Source organism: Nicotiana tabacum, chromosome 19 (genome assembly GCF_000715075.1).
Source record: "Nicotiana tabacum cultivar K326 chromosome 19, ASM71507v2, whole genome shotgun sequence".
NCBI lineage: Eukaryota > Viridiplantae > Streptophyta > Magnoliopsida > Solanales > Solanaceae > Nicotiana > Nicotiana tabacum.
This window is the reverse complement of record NC_134098.1, coordinates 123,963,694-123,982,223: the sequence shown is the minus strand read 5'-3', so window position 1 is coordinate 123,982,223 and position 18,530 is coordinate 123,963,694. Positions and strand designations below refer to the sequence as shown.

General features: G+C 36.3%; 1 protein-coding gene across 2 annotated transcripts; it reads right to left on the bottom strand.

Annotated features, from left to right (window-relative positions):
* Nucleotides 1–10,399: 10,399 nt before the first annotated feature.
* Nucleotides 10,400–13,464, bottom strand: LOC107806240 (protein TRIGALACTOSYLDIACYLGLYCEROL 1, chloroplastic). 2 transcript variants are annotated; one of them, XM_016630365.2, is made up of 3 exons: nt 13,269–13,464; nt 11,807–11,922; nt 10,400–11,609 (listed from the first exon to the last, which is right to left on the bottom strand). In XM_016630365.2, exons 2-3 carry the CDS (start codon nt 11,848–11,850, stop codon nt 10,574–10,576), a joined length of 1,080 nt encoding a protein of 359 aa, XP_016485851.2. In that variant the 5' UTR covers nt 11,851–11,922; nt 13,269–13,464; the 3' UTR covers nt 10,400–10,573. The 2 variants fall into 2 exon arrangements, with proteins under 2 accessions (XP_016485851.2, XP_016485852.2); XM_016630366.2 differs by having other exon boundaries at nt 13,289–13,449.
* Nucleotides 13,465–18,530: the final 5,066 nt, after the last annotated feature.

Sequence of the window (18,530 nt, the reverse complement as noted above, 5' to 3'; positions counted from 1 at the left end):
GTAAACTATTGTAGTATAGCTATATACTCCTACAACATATTTTATACGGTAGCGGTATATTATTGGGTAACTGTATTCTTCTTCGATTTTTAGCTGAAAAATTCGATCTGATCAGCTCCAAATGCGATCAAATTTCAGTATAAACTTCCATAAGATACTATAAGCAATATTTAATAACACTCACTTTGAATCAAACAAGAAATCTTCAAAATAAAAATTTTAAATTCAAGAGCTTCAAGCCCATTAATGGTGGATATTCAAATACACATAAAATTTCATATTCGGGAAGCTTACTCGAAGGTATTATAAGCAATATTTTATAGCACCTACAACGAATCAAACAATAAATCATCAAAATAAAATTTCAAATTCAGGAGCTTCAAGCTCAACAATGGTGGGTTTTCATACACACACAAAAGTCAGATCTGTAAACTTAATATATTAAGTAATCATATGTGCTACTTAAAATAAAGAAAGACCAAAATTATTTAGTTATCAGATTGTAATAGCTACTAAGTAACCTTGCAAAAATGAAGCTGGATGTTTTAATATTCTGTACTTCAAATGCGAAGGCAAATAGTTAATGGGTGGGCCGTGTAAATAGTCTAGGTCGCATTGGTGGGAAAAGTTAATTAGTTTAGGCTTGGGTGTTAAAGGATAAATAGTTTAGACTTAATGGGTATAAAGTGAGTTTTTTCCTATATAAATTGCGTTTTGCACACCTCCCAACCCTTGCACCCTCAACCCCCATCCCGTACTCCCAACCCCCCTTCCCCCACCCTCCACACACCCCGGGTGCCCTTCGACACCCAAACTCCCCTCCCCCGACTTACCCGACCCTCCAACCATAGATGTTTTTGGGTAGCGATGGGAGCAGAGGGGAGGGGGTTCAACCCGCAAAAAATTCAACTTGTCGCATAGCAATTTTCATGTTTTCGGCCCGCTTGACCTGTCCTGCTTAATTTTTTTTTTTCCTTTTTAATTTTTGTTAATTTGCTAAACACACAAGTTTAACGTTTGTTTTTATAAAAATGGAGAGTTTTATTATATCATGAGATTTCGTTGCTTTCCAAATCAATATACACAATACCTCAAGAATTTATAATAAAATATAACAGTAATCTATACATGATTTTTACTTGGTATATTATCCGGTATAATTTTATACATGATTTACATTGTGTATAATTTATCTATTATAATTTATACATAGTTTATTAAAATTTATACATGATTTATACAACATATATTATTGCAATTATGAGGTTATATTCCAAGCTTCGGTATGTATATTATTATACATGATATATTTCAACTTTATTAATTTTATTTTTGTAAATGACATATATATATATATACATGTTATATTCCAAATGTATTAATTTTATTTTTGTAAATGAGAACAATGGATTATGTAAAGTGAGCAATGAGCATAAGTCTTTTTTGGATAGTATTACTTGATTAGCATTTGATTTTATATAAAAATGATAAATGACTGTTGTATTGCAAAATAATCCCTAGCAAAGAAAAGGGAGACAAATGTTTGAAAATATGTGCAATATATATGGATATGAAGGGATTCAACCCTTATGAAGCTGATGTCGGGCGCTAAATTAGGCCGTGGATCAATTTAAAGAGAAGATTATGAGATAAACTAAACCCCTTTTGACTTTTTATTACAAAATTAATGCTTTAGATTTTTTTTTAAACGTGTTTATCGATCCAAATTGATAGCTTTCTGTTAGGTGATATATTTATCTAGTTGTCATGTATGTAAAATATCTATTGCTGCTAGGATTATGAAATTTTTTCTTAAATTTTGGCTGTTTACGTTTTCTTCTCTTTTTTAAATTTCACCTATATTCATTAACTTCCAGCTCTTGTAATTCTGATCTTATTTAGTATTAAATTAGCGAAAAATGAATCTCGTTAACTCAGAAAACGTGATATTATCCACTAACACAATAATTCTAATCCGCTGTTATATTGTTCCAAATGATAACAGATTCACCAATGCTTCTTGCATGTGCACTTAGGTTATGTAAGATGGAAAAAAGAAGATTCAGGTACTATACTTAAATGTCTAGAAGAATTAATCGCAAGTGATTGCAGTTTCTAGACCTTTACGCGGCAATATATTATCAGGTATAAATCCGTTTGGTTTACAAACAATTCCAAATAAATTTCGAGAAACTGAAACTAAGTTCATTTTGGCTATTATTTTTTCAAAAAAATTGAAAACATCGTTTGTTCATCGAACATGATCAGTTTTTGAACAAAAATTGAAATTTTGTTTCAAGTTTCCCAAAACCAGTTTTTGGATGAAAATTTGTCTTCTACTCACATAATTTCAACTTTTTTTTCAAATAAAATGCATATCCAAACACAACTTCAACTTCTAAAAGTTATTTTTCAACACAACTCCAAAAATCTTTTTTCATGTTTCAACCAAATCTATGTCCAAACGCTAGCTAAGTTTTGTTGTCATAATTCGGATTCTGATTTTAAATCAGAGTAAAGAGTCGAGAGAACCCGCTCCTCCCCGCTTGAATTTTTTAAAAATTATTCAACCGCTCGCAGCAAAGTATATTATACTAGTAACAGAGGCGAATACAAGATTTAAATCACACAAGTTCAAGTTTTAAGTTTTTTAGTATTGAACCCGTTATATTTTTAAAGTTATGGGTTCATATCTACTATTTTTGCAATTTTAATGAATTTTACATAAAAATTTTTACTCCGCATCGAAAGTTACGGGTTCAATTAAACTCGTAACATCTACCCCTGAAACTTGTCCCACTTTGAACCTCCTGATGTTTGGCATATTTCGATATGTGTTGATGTTACTTTGCCCATGCTTTAACCACTTTTTGATGTTATTTAATCTTTAAAACACCCAACATGGTGTAATTATTGGTTTGATGACTAATTAAGTTATGTGTGACGATTTAAGGTGTTCGGAGTGCAAATTATGAAGAAAAGGTGGTTTAGCCAGAGGAAGAAGGGTTGGATGCGTCGCATCCAACCTAGGAAAACATCATCATGCATGCAACCTTAGCAGTGAAGTTGGGCCATCGCGTCTGCCATCGCGTGCGAAACTGGGAAGTAGAAGTGAAGCTGGATGCGTCGCGTCCACCATCGCATGCAAGCTGAGAAATAGAGGACAAGGTGGATGCGTCGCATCCACCTTCGCAGGCAAAAAATTGAAATGGAGGACAAGGTGGATGCGTCGCATCCACCCTAGCATCAATCTCTGAAGCCGAATTGGACTAGGAATAGGAGAGCTTTGGCCCACGACTTTTGTACGCAATATATAAGCTAAAAACGCCTCTTTTAGGTTATCGAACATATTGGGAAGAGGGAAAAAGCTACGACAAAGCTGTGGAGGCCGGAATTCATCAAGTTCCATCTTTCTCCCACCAAACTTAGTAATTTTTATGTTTCTTTGTATGATTTGTTGTTTGGCTACCATGTCTATGTGGAGCTAAACTTCATGTTCTAGGGTTGTGGTTCTTTCATGACTATTGTTATTCGGATAGTGATTTTGACTTCTTGATTTATCATATTAGTTTATTTATTCAATCTTGCACTTAATTATTTAATTGATTGATCACCAATTGAATATTATCTACGAATCTAGAATTGAACTCGAAAGTGGGAATTCTATATTGCATATAGGATTGAGTAGGGCAAGTTCTTGAACTCGGGCATCGGGGAACAGATTCGTGGTTAGGATAGACATATACCTAATTGCCTTGCTTGGTTGATTTACAGGAATTATAAATGCGTTCTTGTTGATTCTAACTCCATAGACATATAGGCGTTAGGTTAGCTTGAATAGGCGAGTAAGAACTCGACAGATTCTTATGAGCAATATTGACCCTGTCAACCAATAAGCTAGATAAATTAGTCGGTCAATTCAATTGAAGAATACAATAGGATTGTTAGATAGCCCATAACCCTAGATCGTTTTCATTACATTGATATCATTAAAATCTGCTCTTTCTCTGTTCAAAGTTTATTATTTATATTTTTCTTATTTAATTAGTTGGAATAAAATATTTTTAGATTTAATTCTTGTTTAGATAATTGGGATAGTCTAATTTAGTTAATAGTTAATCATAAGTCCTCGTGGGTTCGATATCCGACTTTTAGTCACTTTATTACTTGACGACCGCGTATACTTGCGTGAGTGTGTTTGGTCGCAACAAGTTTTTGGCGCCGTTGCCGGGGAACTTAGAAATTTGCTATTTTTCTAGATTAGACATTTTTTTTATCTATTCATGTTTTTTTTATTATTTTATTTTAGTTAGTATTTTTTATTTATTTTAGCATGGCATCTTGGAATAAAAATTATTCGAATGATGGTTATTCTTATTTTGATGATCCTTGTCCATATTGTGGAGGACCCCACTGGTGAAAAAATTGTCAGAATGTTCCCAGGAGCGAGTTGTGCGCACAATCTCAATCCTTTGAGTGGAATATTTGTAATATGTGTGGTGGTCAAGATGGCCATTGGGATGGTTGTCCTAATTTTGTTCATCCTTCTCTGAGCCCTTATTATGATCTTTCTAATGATGTTTCTGAGTTTGATAGGGGCAATGAAGTGCAGGATATGGAGCCTGATGCATATATTAGGGATATTCTGAGGCAAGTAGCAGAGCAACATGATGAACTCAAAAAAGATATGAAAAGAATGAGGGCAGCAATCACAAGAATGAAGGCCAATATGGAAGAATTGAATGAAGAGAGCGAGTACCAGCAAGAGAAAATTTTTGAAAAAGAGGAGATTTTGAGCCAAACTTGGCTGGCAGAACAGGCTGAAAAGTTAGAAATATATGAAGCTCAACATGAGGAACTTACTGATGGGATGAGACACTTTATAGAGGGAAGATCTAAACTGGGACAAGGGATCTATAAATTTGTCACTACTATTCACGACTTGCAAGATAAATTAAATGCAAAGGTTGTTGCGTCTATCGCCCAACAAAATAGTAATGAGTTGTCAGAAGCTGAAAATGAGCTTATACGCCAAATTGAGGAGCTAAAAGTGGAGAGCCAATCATTCGAGCATATTTCTGTTGATGATGCCCATGTTGAGAAAAGTACACTAGAGCCATGCGAGGTAGCAGATAATGTTATATTTGAAGACTCTAATGTGTGCACATATGAGGATATAAATAGTAATACAATTCTAAAGTTGGGGCGTGTTGGTCCTCATTCTAAATATTTTTCGACATTGTATTTGGATGATGACATGGAAATCGAGTCATCTAAGCCTTTGGAGGAGTCAATGGAAGAGGAACATGATGCCTATATTTTTGAATTTGTCATGCCAAAAAGCAAAAAATACATTCCTCATCTAAAGGCCGAGAAGTGTAGAGTGAAAAATTTATTACTTGGCCTGGTTATCTTTGTAGCCCCACCACTGGAGCATAGCCGCAAACTGGATGCCATGTTAGGGGCTCAATTCATAAGTTCGAGGTGGAGGCAAAAAGTGGTTCACGTCGTGCCGCTACGTTAAATCAGGCGCTTGTTGGGAGGCAACCCAGCGTTACTGCTTTCTTTTATTTTTGTTCACTTTTTATTTTATTTTATTTTTATTATTTTGTAGTATTTATTTTTGTTTTGTAGGATTATGAGCATAGGAAGCAAAGCCATTAGAAGAGTGCAAAAGCGAGCTAGATGGTGAGGACTAAGTGTGGGGTGCCCACACAAAGGACGATGCATGGGGGAAGTCTGAGTACCTCGTGAGCCACTATTGCTTCGGCCTTTGGCCTACCAGGGAGTCTCGTTTACCCTCTTATTATTTATAATGTGCATTGAGGACATTGCAAAATTTTAAGTGTGGGGTGAGGAGATCGTTTGGATGAGTTTCTGTGCTATTTTAGCTTATTTGTAGTACTCATTCTTAAGTGTAGTAGCTTTTGTGAAGGAAAAAAAAAACGAAAAAGTAGAAAAATTGGACTTTTCCCGACGATTGATCTCCTAGACAGTTTTCTTGAGGGATTAAAGTCTAAACAAAAATTCAAAATATGTCTTTTAGCTTTCTTTAGATAGTAATAATCCCCTGTGGTTTTTCTTTGTGCCTCGCTTCTTTTCCATGGGATGTAGTTTGAACCGGGTAATTTTGTTTTCTTTTTAGAGTAGATTAGGAATTTAGGGAATAAAAGGAGGAAGAATGATGAACCTAGGTGACCTTGACTTGGTTGATACTGGCATATTTAAGCTTTTACATATGTAATATCTTCCCTTCTCACTCTGAAATTATTGATGTTGCCTTGTTAAAACGGATAGCATGTTTTGTGGCACCTATTTCTCATTTTCTTGACTTGTGTTCACTTTGCGCTTAATGCTTAATATCTCGTTGCTCCGTGAATACTTGCATTGTTTGAGAGTCGGAATGTAACCGTCCTTAATGAGTCATGTGCCATGTGTGGTGAGGTTTTTGTGTAGTCCATGTAGTGTACTTGTGTCGAGAACTTGCCCGGTATGTCAGTTGAAGCGAAATTTTAGGTGATGCTCGGTTTGAAAAATGATTTTAGGCTTTCTTTGATCTTTTTGAGCTTATTGCTTATCACAAATAAAATCTATCCCTAGTTAAACCTTTTGAGCCTGTAGACCTTTTATTTGGTACCCACATTACAAGCCTATACCCTTTTTATTCTTAATTGACATTGTTTTGATCCTTTTACCTCTTAAAGCACTTTAAGTGTTAGATGAGCGCTAAAAGAAGTAAGAAGGGACTAAGTGTGGGGTGACTTTTGAGTGGAACCAATGAAAGAAAGAAGGTTGCACTTATTTTGTAAAATAATACACCACTAGCGGAAATTGAAAGAAAGAAAAATATAAATGAATAAATTGTTGTCTTGTTCTTGCTAGTGGGTATGAATTAAAGTAGTGCTTAAAGAAGGAGGAAATATTGTTGGGGTGATATTATTTGTGAAATTGAAGTGGTGTTGAAGAATTTGCGCTTAAGTTATTTGATGATGTGTTAAAGTGCTTAGGAGGGTGAATCACTATTCCTTAAATATATCCTACCCGTCCCTTAGCCCACATTACAACCATGAAAAAGTCCTAATTGATTTTAGATCGAGCGAGTTTACATTAGTAGAGATTTACATTAAGGGCAAGCCTATGGTACCAACTGCATGCATGCGACTTCTTTTGTGAGAGTGAGCGATTTTCTTTGTGAGCATGAGATTCGAATGTGTGGATTGATTTTACTCTCTCTGCTTTTGTTGTGAGGGCACATGGTTTCACGAGGAATAGGTAACGTTATTAGACTTCTCTATGATGTTGGTTGTTCAAGCCATGAGTGCATTGTGACATTGAGTCGGTTTTTGAGGTTAGGATTGTTGTGAGCATGTTGTCTTTGTTCGAATATGTTTAAAGAAGGGCATAAGAAAAGGGAAGTGTGTTGATGCATAGTCTAGAGCCTAATTGTAGCAAATAACTATGGACATAGATGTAGTGTGCTTTGAATGATAAGAGCTTAATTTTATTTTGTTTACTATAGTGATGGTTTGTTCGAGGACGAACAAAGGTTTAAGTGTGGGGTAGTGATGTTTGGCATATTTCGATATGTGTTGATGTTACTTTGCCCATGCTTTAACCACTTTTTGATGTTATTTAATCTTTAAAACACCCAACATGGTGTAATTATTGGTTTGATGACTAATTAAGTTATGTGTGACGATTTAAGGTGTTCGGAGTGCAAATTATGAAGAAAAGGTGGTTTAGCCAGAGGAAGAAGGGTTGGATGCGTCGCATCCAACCTAGGAAAACATCATCATGCATGCAACCTTAGCAGTGAAGTTGGGCCATCACGTCTGCCATCGCGTGCGAAACTGGGAAGTAGAAGTGAAGCTGGATGCGTCGCGTCCACCATCGCATGCAAGCTGAGAAATAGAGGACAAGGTGGATGCGTCGCATCCACCTTCGCAGGCAAAAAATTGAAATGGAGGACAAGGTGGATGCGTCGCATCCACCCTAGCATCAATCTCTGAAGCCGAATTGGACTAGGAATAGGAGAGCTTTGGCCCACGACTTTTGTACGCAATATATAAGCTAAAAATGCCTCTTTTAGGTTATCGAACATATTGGGAAGAGGGAAAAAGCTACGACAAAGCTGTGGAGGCCGGAATTCATCAAGTTCCATCTTTCTCCCACCAAACTTAGTAATTTTTATGTTTCTTTGTATGATTTGTTGTTTGGCTACCATGTCTATGTGGAGCTAAACTTCACGTTCTAGGGTTGTGGTTCTTTCATGACTATTGTTATTCGGATAGTGATTTTGACTTCTTGATTTATCATATTAGTTTATTTATTCAATCTTGCACTTAATTATTTAATTGATTGATCACCAATTGAATATTATCTACGAATCTAGAATTGAACTCGAAAGTGGGAATTCTATATTGCATATAGGATTGAGTAGGGCAAGTTCTTGAACTCGGGCATCGGGGAACGGATTCGTGGTTAGGATAGACATATACCTAATTGCCTTGCTTGGTTGATTTACAGGAATTATAAATGCGTTCTTGTTGATTCTAACTCCATAGACATATAGGCGTTAGGTTAGCTTGAATAGGCGAGTAAGAACTCGACAGATTCTTATGAGCAATATTGACCCTGTCAACCAATAAGCTAGATAAATTAGTCGGTCAATTCAATTGAAGAATACAATAGGATTGTTAGATAGCCCATAACCCTAGATCGTTTTCATTACATTGATATCATTAAAATCTGCTCTTTCTCTGTTCAAAGTTTATTATTTATATTTTTCTTATTTAATTAGTTGGAATAAAATATTTTTAGATTTAATTCTTGTTTAGATAATTGGGATAGTCTAATTTAGTTAATAGTTAATCATAAGTCCTCGTGGGTTCGATATCCGACTTTTAGTCACTTTATTACTTGACGACCGCGTATACTTGCGTGAGTGTGTTTGGTCGCAACACCTCCTTGCCCCATTCAGGGGCGGCTCTACTAAAGTGATGGCCTAAAGCCAGAATTAAGAGGCCTTAAATTTATTAACTAAGTTTTTTTTTTTGGTAACGATTGTATACCGATCCTTTTGTACGTCTCTTGGTTATTCCTGTTACATGCTAGCTCCCACCAGTGAAGATACTTGTTAACAAAACTCACTAGGGTTTACATAATATTTTATAAGAAACATATATTGAGGGTTAAGATAGTATTTTTATAAATTCTCATAATCTAATGATCTTAATTTTACACCACCAAGTAGATCAAAATAATTTTATACATTTGGAATAATGCAAGTCTATTTTGGAGTGAACAAAAAAAAAAGCTTCATCCACTCATTATAAGAAATAATCAATTCCAAAAACTATTACAAGAGACTTCATTTTTTATTTAATTATCTAAGTCGTTATCAAGGTATTTATTTATATATAGTGTATGTTTATTATAAAATTCAATTAATTATCTGAACAATCTCTATCACATTCCAAAAACTGAAGTATAAAATCTAATCTCCTTTATTAATAAATTTATACTATATAAATAATATACAAATACAAAAAATAATAATTTTCGGGCCTTCAACTTTGGGGGCATAAATCGCAATTTGCTTTAGTGGCCTCCTCAGTGAGCCAACACTGGCCCCATTGCCATCCTTTGGGGACAATATTATTTGTTTGCTTACCAAAAATTAGAAAATAAGTAAGAATAGTTTCTAGAAAAATATTTTCCTACGTACCAAACGCATCCGTAATAACGACTTGATGAACAAACCAAAACGACAATTGAAGAAATAGAAAGTCAGTAATACCCTATTTATATAGGGTACAATAAGAATTCTTCTTTTAGAAGAAAGAATATATATAGGAGTATGAGAGTGTTTGTATTGGCTTTTAAAAAGTAGCTTATAAGCTAAAAGTCAAAAGTCATAAATTGGTAATACTCAATTTTAGGCTTTAGGCTTATTTTTATATTTTTCATACCAAAAAGTAAGTGTCTTTAAGCACTTTTTATCATTGCCAAAAACTAAAAATAAGATGATCCAAAAATCTCTAGCGGTGGTGAAACCAATCAAGATGCTACCTATTTAACTCTTCGGCCGTGGTTATTTAGGTAGTGTTTCGAGATCAAACTCGAGGAACACATGAAACAAAGATGACTTTAACTAGAAATTTGAAAAACTTATTCGCACTGAGCGTTTACCCCCAAATCTATCCATGGTTTAATGAGTATTAATTAACCATGATTTAATGATAACCATATTTATAAAAACATGTATCATGTATGTATTGTTCGGTGGAAACACCTGATGCGGTTAAGTTTTTACCCAAATCTATTAACATGCTATATCGAACCCTTGAACATATTAAGCCTTGTACCAAATGAGAGTCAAAGGAAGCACAACGGGAAATTTAGCCAAAATCCAAAAGGGTGACAAAACCCGATTTGCTTCAGAATTGGCTTCCAATACTAGCATACATCCATTTTTTGTTCATTCATGGGTGCTGATTCTCTTGAAACAATAAAATAATGGCTACAAAATTTAACATTTTGAAACTTCCAAATTGGGAAAACAATAGAAATGTCACACACAATTCTTCAGGGAATCACCGGCACCCTGGAAGAAACAACAAGAGAGAGCAAAGTCAGCTATGAATATGCCAACAAGAGATAAAACTACTGCTGAAGTAGTCGACTCTCCCACCCCTTTGGCACCTCCCAGCGTGGTGACCCCCCAAGCACAGCTTATGATGGATATAATAGCACCAAACACCCCTGATTTAATCATCGCACTAATAAGGTCCCATGATCTAAGAGCTCTCTGAGCAGAATCCAAGATTATGTTTATGCTAATTCCATAAACACCATCAGCCAAAAGAGCGCTGGATGCCATTCCAACTGTAAAGCACATTAGGGTTAAAAATGGTAACGCAATGCAAGAAGCAATCACTCTTGGTGTCACCAAATAATCAACAGGATTTGCACCAAGAACTCTCAACGTGTCAGTCTGCTCAGATACCTGCATGGTGCCCAGTTCTGCAGCAAATGCACTACCGATACGCCCAGCAACTACAATTGATGTGACAACTGGACTTAGCTCTCTTGAAAAGGCAAGGGCCAACACCCCACCAACAGATCTATTTAACCCTAATCTAGTGAATTCTCTAACAAATTGGATAGTGAAGGCCATGCCAACAAAAGCTGCTGTTAACAGACAGACACCAACCGACTTAGGTCCAACTCTTTCCAACTGTTGAAGAGTATTCCTCCAGTGGACTTTACCCTTTATGATTCTAATAATAACCTGCCCTGCCAAGATAGGAACTGATAATCCCCTCCATAAGTACCTGGGAGGTGACCACTTACTCAAGAATGTTTCTCCTCCATTTTCCCATTCTTCCACTGTAGATGTGTCCTCTTTAGATGCAGTTGTGTCCTCTTCAGAAACAGACAGACTTGGATGACCATCATTAGAGTTAGGAATCACACAGAATCTTTTCAGTTTGAAAGGTTTTAAAACCTTACGGGTCTGAGCTCCTTGATTAAAGTCAAATCTCCGAGGAAGCCAATTCAAGCTCAAAACTTTTACATTTACATGACTCACCTTATTATAGCTGCCTCTGCAATCCATACAAAGCTAGTGTAAGTCAATCTAAGTGATGCACTCTATTTTGAAAATCCACATCAGTAACCATGTGTGGTAAATGGAAGTTGAACATACACATCAAGTTGCATGTTATACATTTACAGACACATTATATAAAGTAAAAATACACTTTCACATATGAACACAAAACCAAAAGGCAAAGAGAGAGACCTTCTGGATAAGTGAAGAGGATAACAATGAGAAGCTGCTTGCATGTTGGTTTTGAACTAGGGCCCTTTAAGTGAAATCTTTGGTCTTTTAAGTCACTCTCAGCACAAGAAGATGACCTGCTTTGAGTAAAATGGAGCATTAAATCATTACAAATTTAGAATCTCAATCCCAAGGGAGTACATAATTTTAGGTAACAGGATTTGCTATAAAGCAAGCAAATGGTGTCAAGTGAAATCTAAGACATCTGATGTAGAAATCTGAGACCTCAGGACTACAAAGAAGAGAAAGTATATTTTACAGTCAGCATCATCATATGTCATCATGAACATCACATTAATGGAGGGAAGCCCTCCCTGTCAAAGTGGCACCTACACTTTTGGCACTTTGGCCCTCTACTAATTCTTGTGGCATTTTGACCTTTAAAGAAATAGAATTTCGTCTTCACAAAGATAGTCAAAAAAACTATGACAAGGGTAAGCTAATAGGTAACTTTTCAAATGCACTTTGAAGGCATTAATCAATCTAATAGAATTTCATCTTCCAAGTAAACATTTTGGGTTAATCAAGCCGGATTAATTATTTAAGGGGGCATCGCTCTAATCGCTTATGTAGTAACATTCCTTTTGAATGCCTAGGTTGTAACCTTTATAGTGATAGCGCATCAAAAAGATCTTTCGATCAGAAAAAAGTAAAGCTTTAATCATTCTTTAATAGAAGACTTTCTTTTTCTCAACTAGTCAATTGTAAACGATCAAAACAAAATTGGAGATAAATTGAGGTAAAATGACAACAAAACCAAGAGAGGACGGGACTTGCCCAAACAAAAATCCAGAACATTCCCATTTCCCACATGATGAGTCTGATACCAATTCCTACAGTTCTACCCTTTTTACTCAATATTTCCTCTACTTCATACCAGTAACTCATATATTTCATGAACTACCTTGTACAAAAGTCAAACAAGTTCTCATTTCAACAATAAAAACAAAAAGAAGGCAAGTGAAACCTGTTTTACACTAATTATTTAGCACTGTGAAATCTCAGTTCATGAGTAATACATAAGACCAAGAACTAGAATCTTCTTCAACTAAACTCATCTTACTCTATGTTTCACCAATGTGTCCCTACGAAAGCGACCCAAAGTCTAAAAATTTCCGGAACTTGTATCAAATACATTAGAAAATACCAGAAAAAATATTCGCAGAAATTACCATTATTTTGGCCAGTTTCACCAACATTTAGCATTATCTCAGCATCAATTCGCATTTTGCACAAAATTAAATTTCCTAATGTAACACTAATATAAAATCACTAAAATCAGGTGCTACAAAACAATTATAGAAATTTACCAGCCACAGCAGCTCAATTTACATTTCCAGCCATAGTACAATCAGTTCAATCTAATTTCATTATTCAATTTCGAGAAAACAAGAAACTGTTAAAAGAATATCGAGAAATTGACCTTTTGGGATCCGAACTTGCCTTTGGCAGAGACAGCCTTTTTCTTCTCCACTATGTGTCGCATAGAATGGAACGACGCCGTTGCTACCCGCTTCTTTCCGGCCACTGGAGCAGTTGCGAGTAGAGCTCTTCGCTCTCTTTCCCTCTGTCAGTCAGTCGGCGATTGCCAGTCTTCCTTTTCCGAATTCTTGTTTCATGTTTTTTTTTTCTCCTTTATTTTGTTTCTTCTGAAAAGAAAAGATAGTAAAACACCGAGTTAGTCCCTATATTCAGTTGTAATTTCATTTTGGTACTAATTTTTTTAACTATGTTTATTATCACCTCCACAGTTAATAAATTGAATGTATCAATAAGTTTGAAATGTTATTGAGCTCATCGCTGCTCAAAATTAAGGTTTAGACAAGTTTTCAATTTTTTTTTTGTTTTAAATATCAAAACCAAAAGCGTCTGGGTTTGTTTTCTGAAAATTAGGTAAAAATGTGTTGAAAGAATAGGAAACAATCCAAATATATGTTTTCACAAAAATTAATGATCAGATGTTCATTAAAAATATCTTCTTTAAATCAATTAATCTAAACAAGCAATCTTTATTTCTAGATTTTTCTTTAGAATTTCTCTTAATACTATTTTACCAAAACTATTGGCCAATTAATATACTATCATCATTCATTATCATTCATGTATAAGCTACGTATCACCTATTTTTTGTACCTAACTAAACATTAGAATAAATTACTCTAGAAATTTCAATGGAAAAAAAAGGAAGTGGTTGATGATATTATTTGTACAACGTTTAATACTCGTATTAGTCTACACAAAGTTGCAAGTATCTTAAACACCTTTCTACTAGATAGTTGATTGCACCTTTACAACGTTTTATTTTTTATTTAAAATGTTTGTACCAAACTGAACAAGTTTTTTCCCCTTTAAAAGACATTCCTTAAAAAACATATATTTCTTGCCTCCAACAAAGAGTTTACTGCGGTATGTATGAAGTAGTTGATGGTGTAGAGGTTGTTTACCCTTAAAAACGGATAACAATTGAATTTATACACGGTTTTAAAGATATGTGGATTAATTAAATACAAGTGATCATTGACGTTAGATTAAGCAAATAAAAGACGTAATAAATGGCCAAACTAATGATAAGAGTGAGTCCGAGCTCAGTTAATGGCTTAACGAGGAACCTGCCTTCGGTTCCGAGCTTGCACTTATGAAGAACTTAGAAACAAAAATAAGAACTTTGAATAACTTTTATAAAGAGAGATAATAGAAGTATATTGTCTTGGTATGCGTGTTACAATGTATTTAATGAATAATTAGATTCTCCTTTATATAATGGGGAAGTTTTACCCTGGGTACAATTCTAAGAAAGGTAAAAATCTTCCTTTTTACTAATCACTGATTTTCTGCCGATACGGGCCGGGATTCACGACGTGATATCCAGTTGGGCACGAATATCACGACCCTTTGTTAGTCATGTGCGGTCATTTGGTAATGCTCCCCGACGTTTTGGGGCTCGAACCGGACCCGGGGAACGGGGTCCCGATGGCTCCGAGGACAGATGTTTTGCTCGGGACCTTGATACGAGAGGCTCCTGGTTTTGATTCTGATTCTTTACAGTCACGTCCCTGCTCCATTTGCCTCACCGAGAAACCGGAGTGCTCATTAGACTCGGTTTTATCAGAATACAAATAGTCCCCTCGTTTCTCAGAGAGTAGGTTTGCCAAAACGATGGGAAACAATGGATGTTCTCTGGTCCCTTCCTTTGTACGTTACGATGAAGGAGACGAAACGTCCCATCAGTCGTGTCGTTCTGACTTCGAACACGTGTCGCTCATCAGCTGGTTGCCCACGAATGTGAAGCATCGTTTGTTTCCCTATAAAAGCTTCCACCCTATGTTCTTTTTCTACTTTTCGACCAAGCTATTACCTTCGAGCTTTCCAGCTATCATCAAACCTCTTTCAAATCTTAATATCTTCATCCTTGTTCTTCAATTTTCATTGTGATTTCCAGGTTTTTACCAGATTTCCTTCAAATCTTCATATCCTATTCTTCATCTTCAAAGCTCGTTCTTTCAAAACTTTGTATTCTTTCTTCAAATTTTTAAACCTCCCCAGATAACAATGGCCAAAACATCCAAATCCGTTCCTCAACAAGTTTCCTCTTCATCTTCCCAACCGGCCACGGGTACTGGTGCGGTTGCTCCTAAAGTAGTTGCCCTTGAAACGACTTCTCTCGAGGTGGCTGCTAACGAACCGGCCCACGAGCCTCCCTTGAAAATGTTCATTCCGGGGGCTGCTCAATTGCAGACGACTTTAAAGTTGAGAAACCCTCACCCAAATAGAACCGGGGTGAAGGAGTATCAAGATACATATGCTCCGTGACTGAAGACGTTCTTCCCAGAGTTCGAAAGGACTGTAATTGGGAAGGCAAAGATGTAGTAGTACCCGGGCACGAGGACGCCATTACTACCCACGTGGAGGGGTACTTAAGTGTTTACTTACCCATTCACACCGGGCCCGGTGGACCCGATCGTTTTGGATTTTTACAAGAGGTACGAGGTATGCCTCGGGCAAATCCATCTATCATTATGGAGGATCATGATCCTCCTCCGCTACTTCGTGAACAAGATCGAGTCTTATCGGTTCACGATCGACCACCTACTTTGATTATATAGTCCCCGAATATTCCGAGGGGGATTGATCAAACTTACATATCGGGCCAGCAAGCCTCCCCTTTGAGTATTGACAAAGACCGAGACCGGGGCTGGCATGGAAGCTTCGTTTGAGTGAAGAATGAGGATTTGATTCCCCCCGAGTACATGCCATTCCCTGAGAAGTGGAATGTGTCTCGTAAGTGCAATCGCTCTTTAAGCGTCAAAATTCTTTTTTCTTAAGTTTCTTCCTTCTCATTCATACTTGTGGTCGTGCAGCTGTCGCCCGGGTTCTGAATACGGTACCCCGGCTAAAAGTATGGATCGAAGGCATTTGTACTCAGATGACGTATTCTGAGCGCGCATGGCGCGTGTGAGACCCCAGGTGTTTCTCTCTTTTCTTACGTAATATACGTAACGTGGCATGGTTATATTAGGTATATATGATTGGGTATAGCACATTGGGAGAATAAGACTGAAAATGTGTGGTAATATCAAGGAACTAAACTAAAGCTTTAAGTCAAAGGAATCCCTTAAACAAAGGTTCATGGTTAAAGAAATGGCTCGGGTAGCACCCCGCGCGTTCGGAAGGTTTAAGTTAACTTGCACCTGTGGGATAAGACTAAGAGTGTATAATATGCTAATAATAATGTGTTATGAGGTATTATAATATCACACTGGTCACATGTTAAGTTTTGGAGTCAAGCAAGTTGCGAAATAAAGGTCGGCAAAAGTTATCGTAAATTTCTCAAATAAATTTTCTAAACTTTGGGTCAAATGTATCAGATCATTTCTCCCAATATATAAAGAGTTATGAGACCCACAACCTACAAATCGAAGGTCTACGAGTCTAGTTTGCAACCAAAGAAATCTCACATCAAACCGACATTGGAGTAAAAAGTTATGACTGTTTTACCGCAGACTGTCCGGGCTGAAATCGGGTCGTGAACCGGGTCGGGTCAAACAAGTGGTATAAGTCAGAAAATCTGACTTTTAAGACCCCAAAATATTTCATCTTCATCCCAAAACAGTGAGAAAGCTTAAGAGAGGGTTTCATGGTGTTCTTGAGTGATTAAGGTGCGTTTTTAACGATTTCTATCGTTAAAGTTTGCCCCCGTGCCTAGAAACGCAATCTCTACGCTTTGCAATCGTTTTCCCCTTCTATTAGCTGTGTTTGGAGCTATTTTTGGAAGATAGGAAATTGTTGTTCTTGCTGGTTCTTCAGGATTTATACTTAGTTTGCCAAGGTAATCATCTTGGGAATCTTTTATGATCGTTTTTATAAAGTTCTACGGGCGTTTCGTCAAGTTAGGGTCATATGGCAAATCTGCCAATTTAAACTCATTTATGAACTATTTATAAGTGCGTATAAGCTGCATATATATAGTGGTTTCGAAGCTTAGGATATAAGGAACAACTTTCGTGAAGGAACTACAGGCATTCAGACGTTCGTTGAAGAGGTATGTTAAGGCTAAGCTTCGTCCTTCCTTTTAGCACGAATTTTGGAAAATTCTTAAGACGCCAAATGTGATATTTTACTATTCTGTTGCTTGAAAGACCTTCTGTGAAAGGCATTGGTATCGTAGCTGAAGTATTTTCATGATGCTATTAGGTTGATATTCCACTCGTTCGGTTAAAAAGGGTATTCGACATCTATATATGTCATTTTGTCGGCTTTCTTAAATATATGTCCATATATATGAATTCTTATTCGTCTTTGGGTTGTGTGACTTAAAAATAAAGGCATTTAGTATTTGCGATCAGTCCTTCTTCCTTGTTAAAGTGTATTTTAAAATCTCTAAAGTGACACGTCGATTTTAAAATTTTCAAATATAATTTTTATGTTTAAACTACTAAAACATTTGATTTTTTTTTTTTTGAAATACTTTCTTTTACTAATTATCAAGAAATCAGGTATAAGGACTAAGTGAAGCACCTTAAGCTTTTTATGAACATATTCAGAGTTAAGTTATCTTTCTAAAAGTCGAGTTAAGTTTTCAAACTTATTAAAAAAAGATATGAGGTTCCACGAGACATTTGTATGCGATACGAAGGTGATTATGAGATTATGAGAATAAGAGTACCAATGAGCCAAGGTTAGCTAAGTTCTTGTTATGGCCTATTATGTGCATTCAAAGTTCATATCATACATGACATATTATGCATGGACTTCGAGCTATAATCGGAGGTAAGGGGCCTATTTGCCCGAAAGACTATATATATTGTACAGATGGCCACAGGCTGGCAATATGATACCAGTTAGCTACCGGGAGAGACCGCCATTGCTAGCATTTGGTTGGGTATGTCATGCATTTACATCAATATATATGTATTCACGACATACGATTACACGAGCATACCATGCATATTTTATTACTATGAGGTCGGATGTCGGCCATTGAGGCTATCAGAGTTTCAGTGTCAAGTAGTATCTTTATTACCTTTTTACATCAGCTATGTATGATTCTACTTTCTTCCTTACATACTAGTACATTTTATTCGTACTGATGTCCCGTTGCCTGGGGACACTGCATTTTTGTTTCGTGCGTGCAGGTCCAGGTAGGGACTCTGATCGACCCCTCCGCTAGGATTTCCGGGTTCAGCTG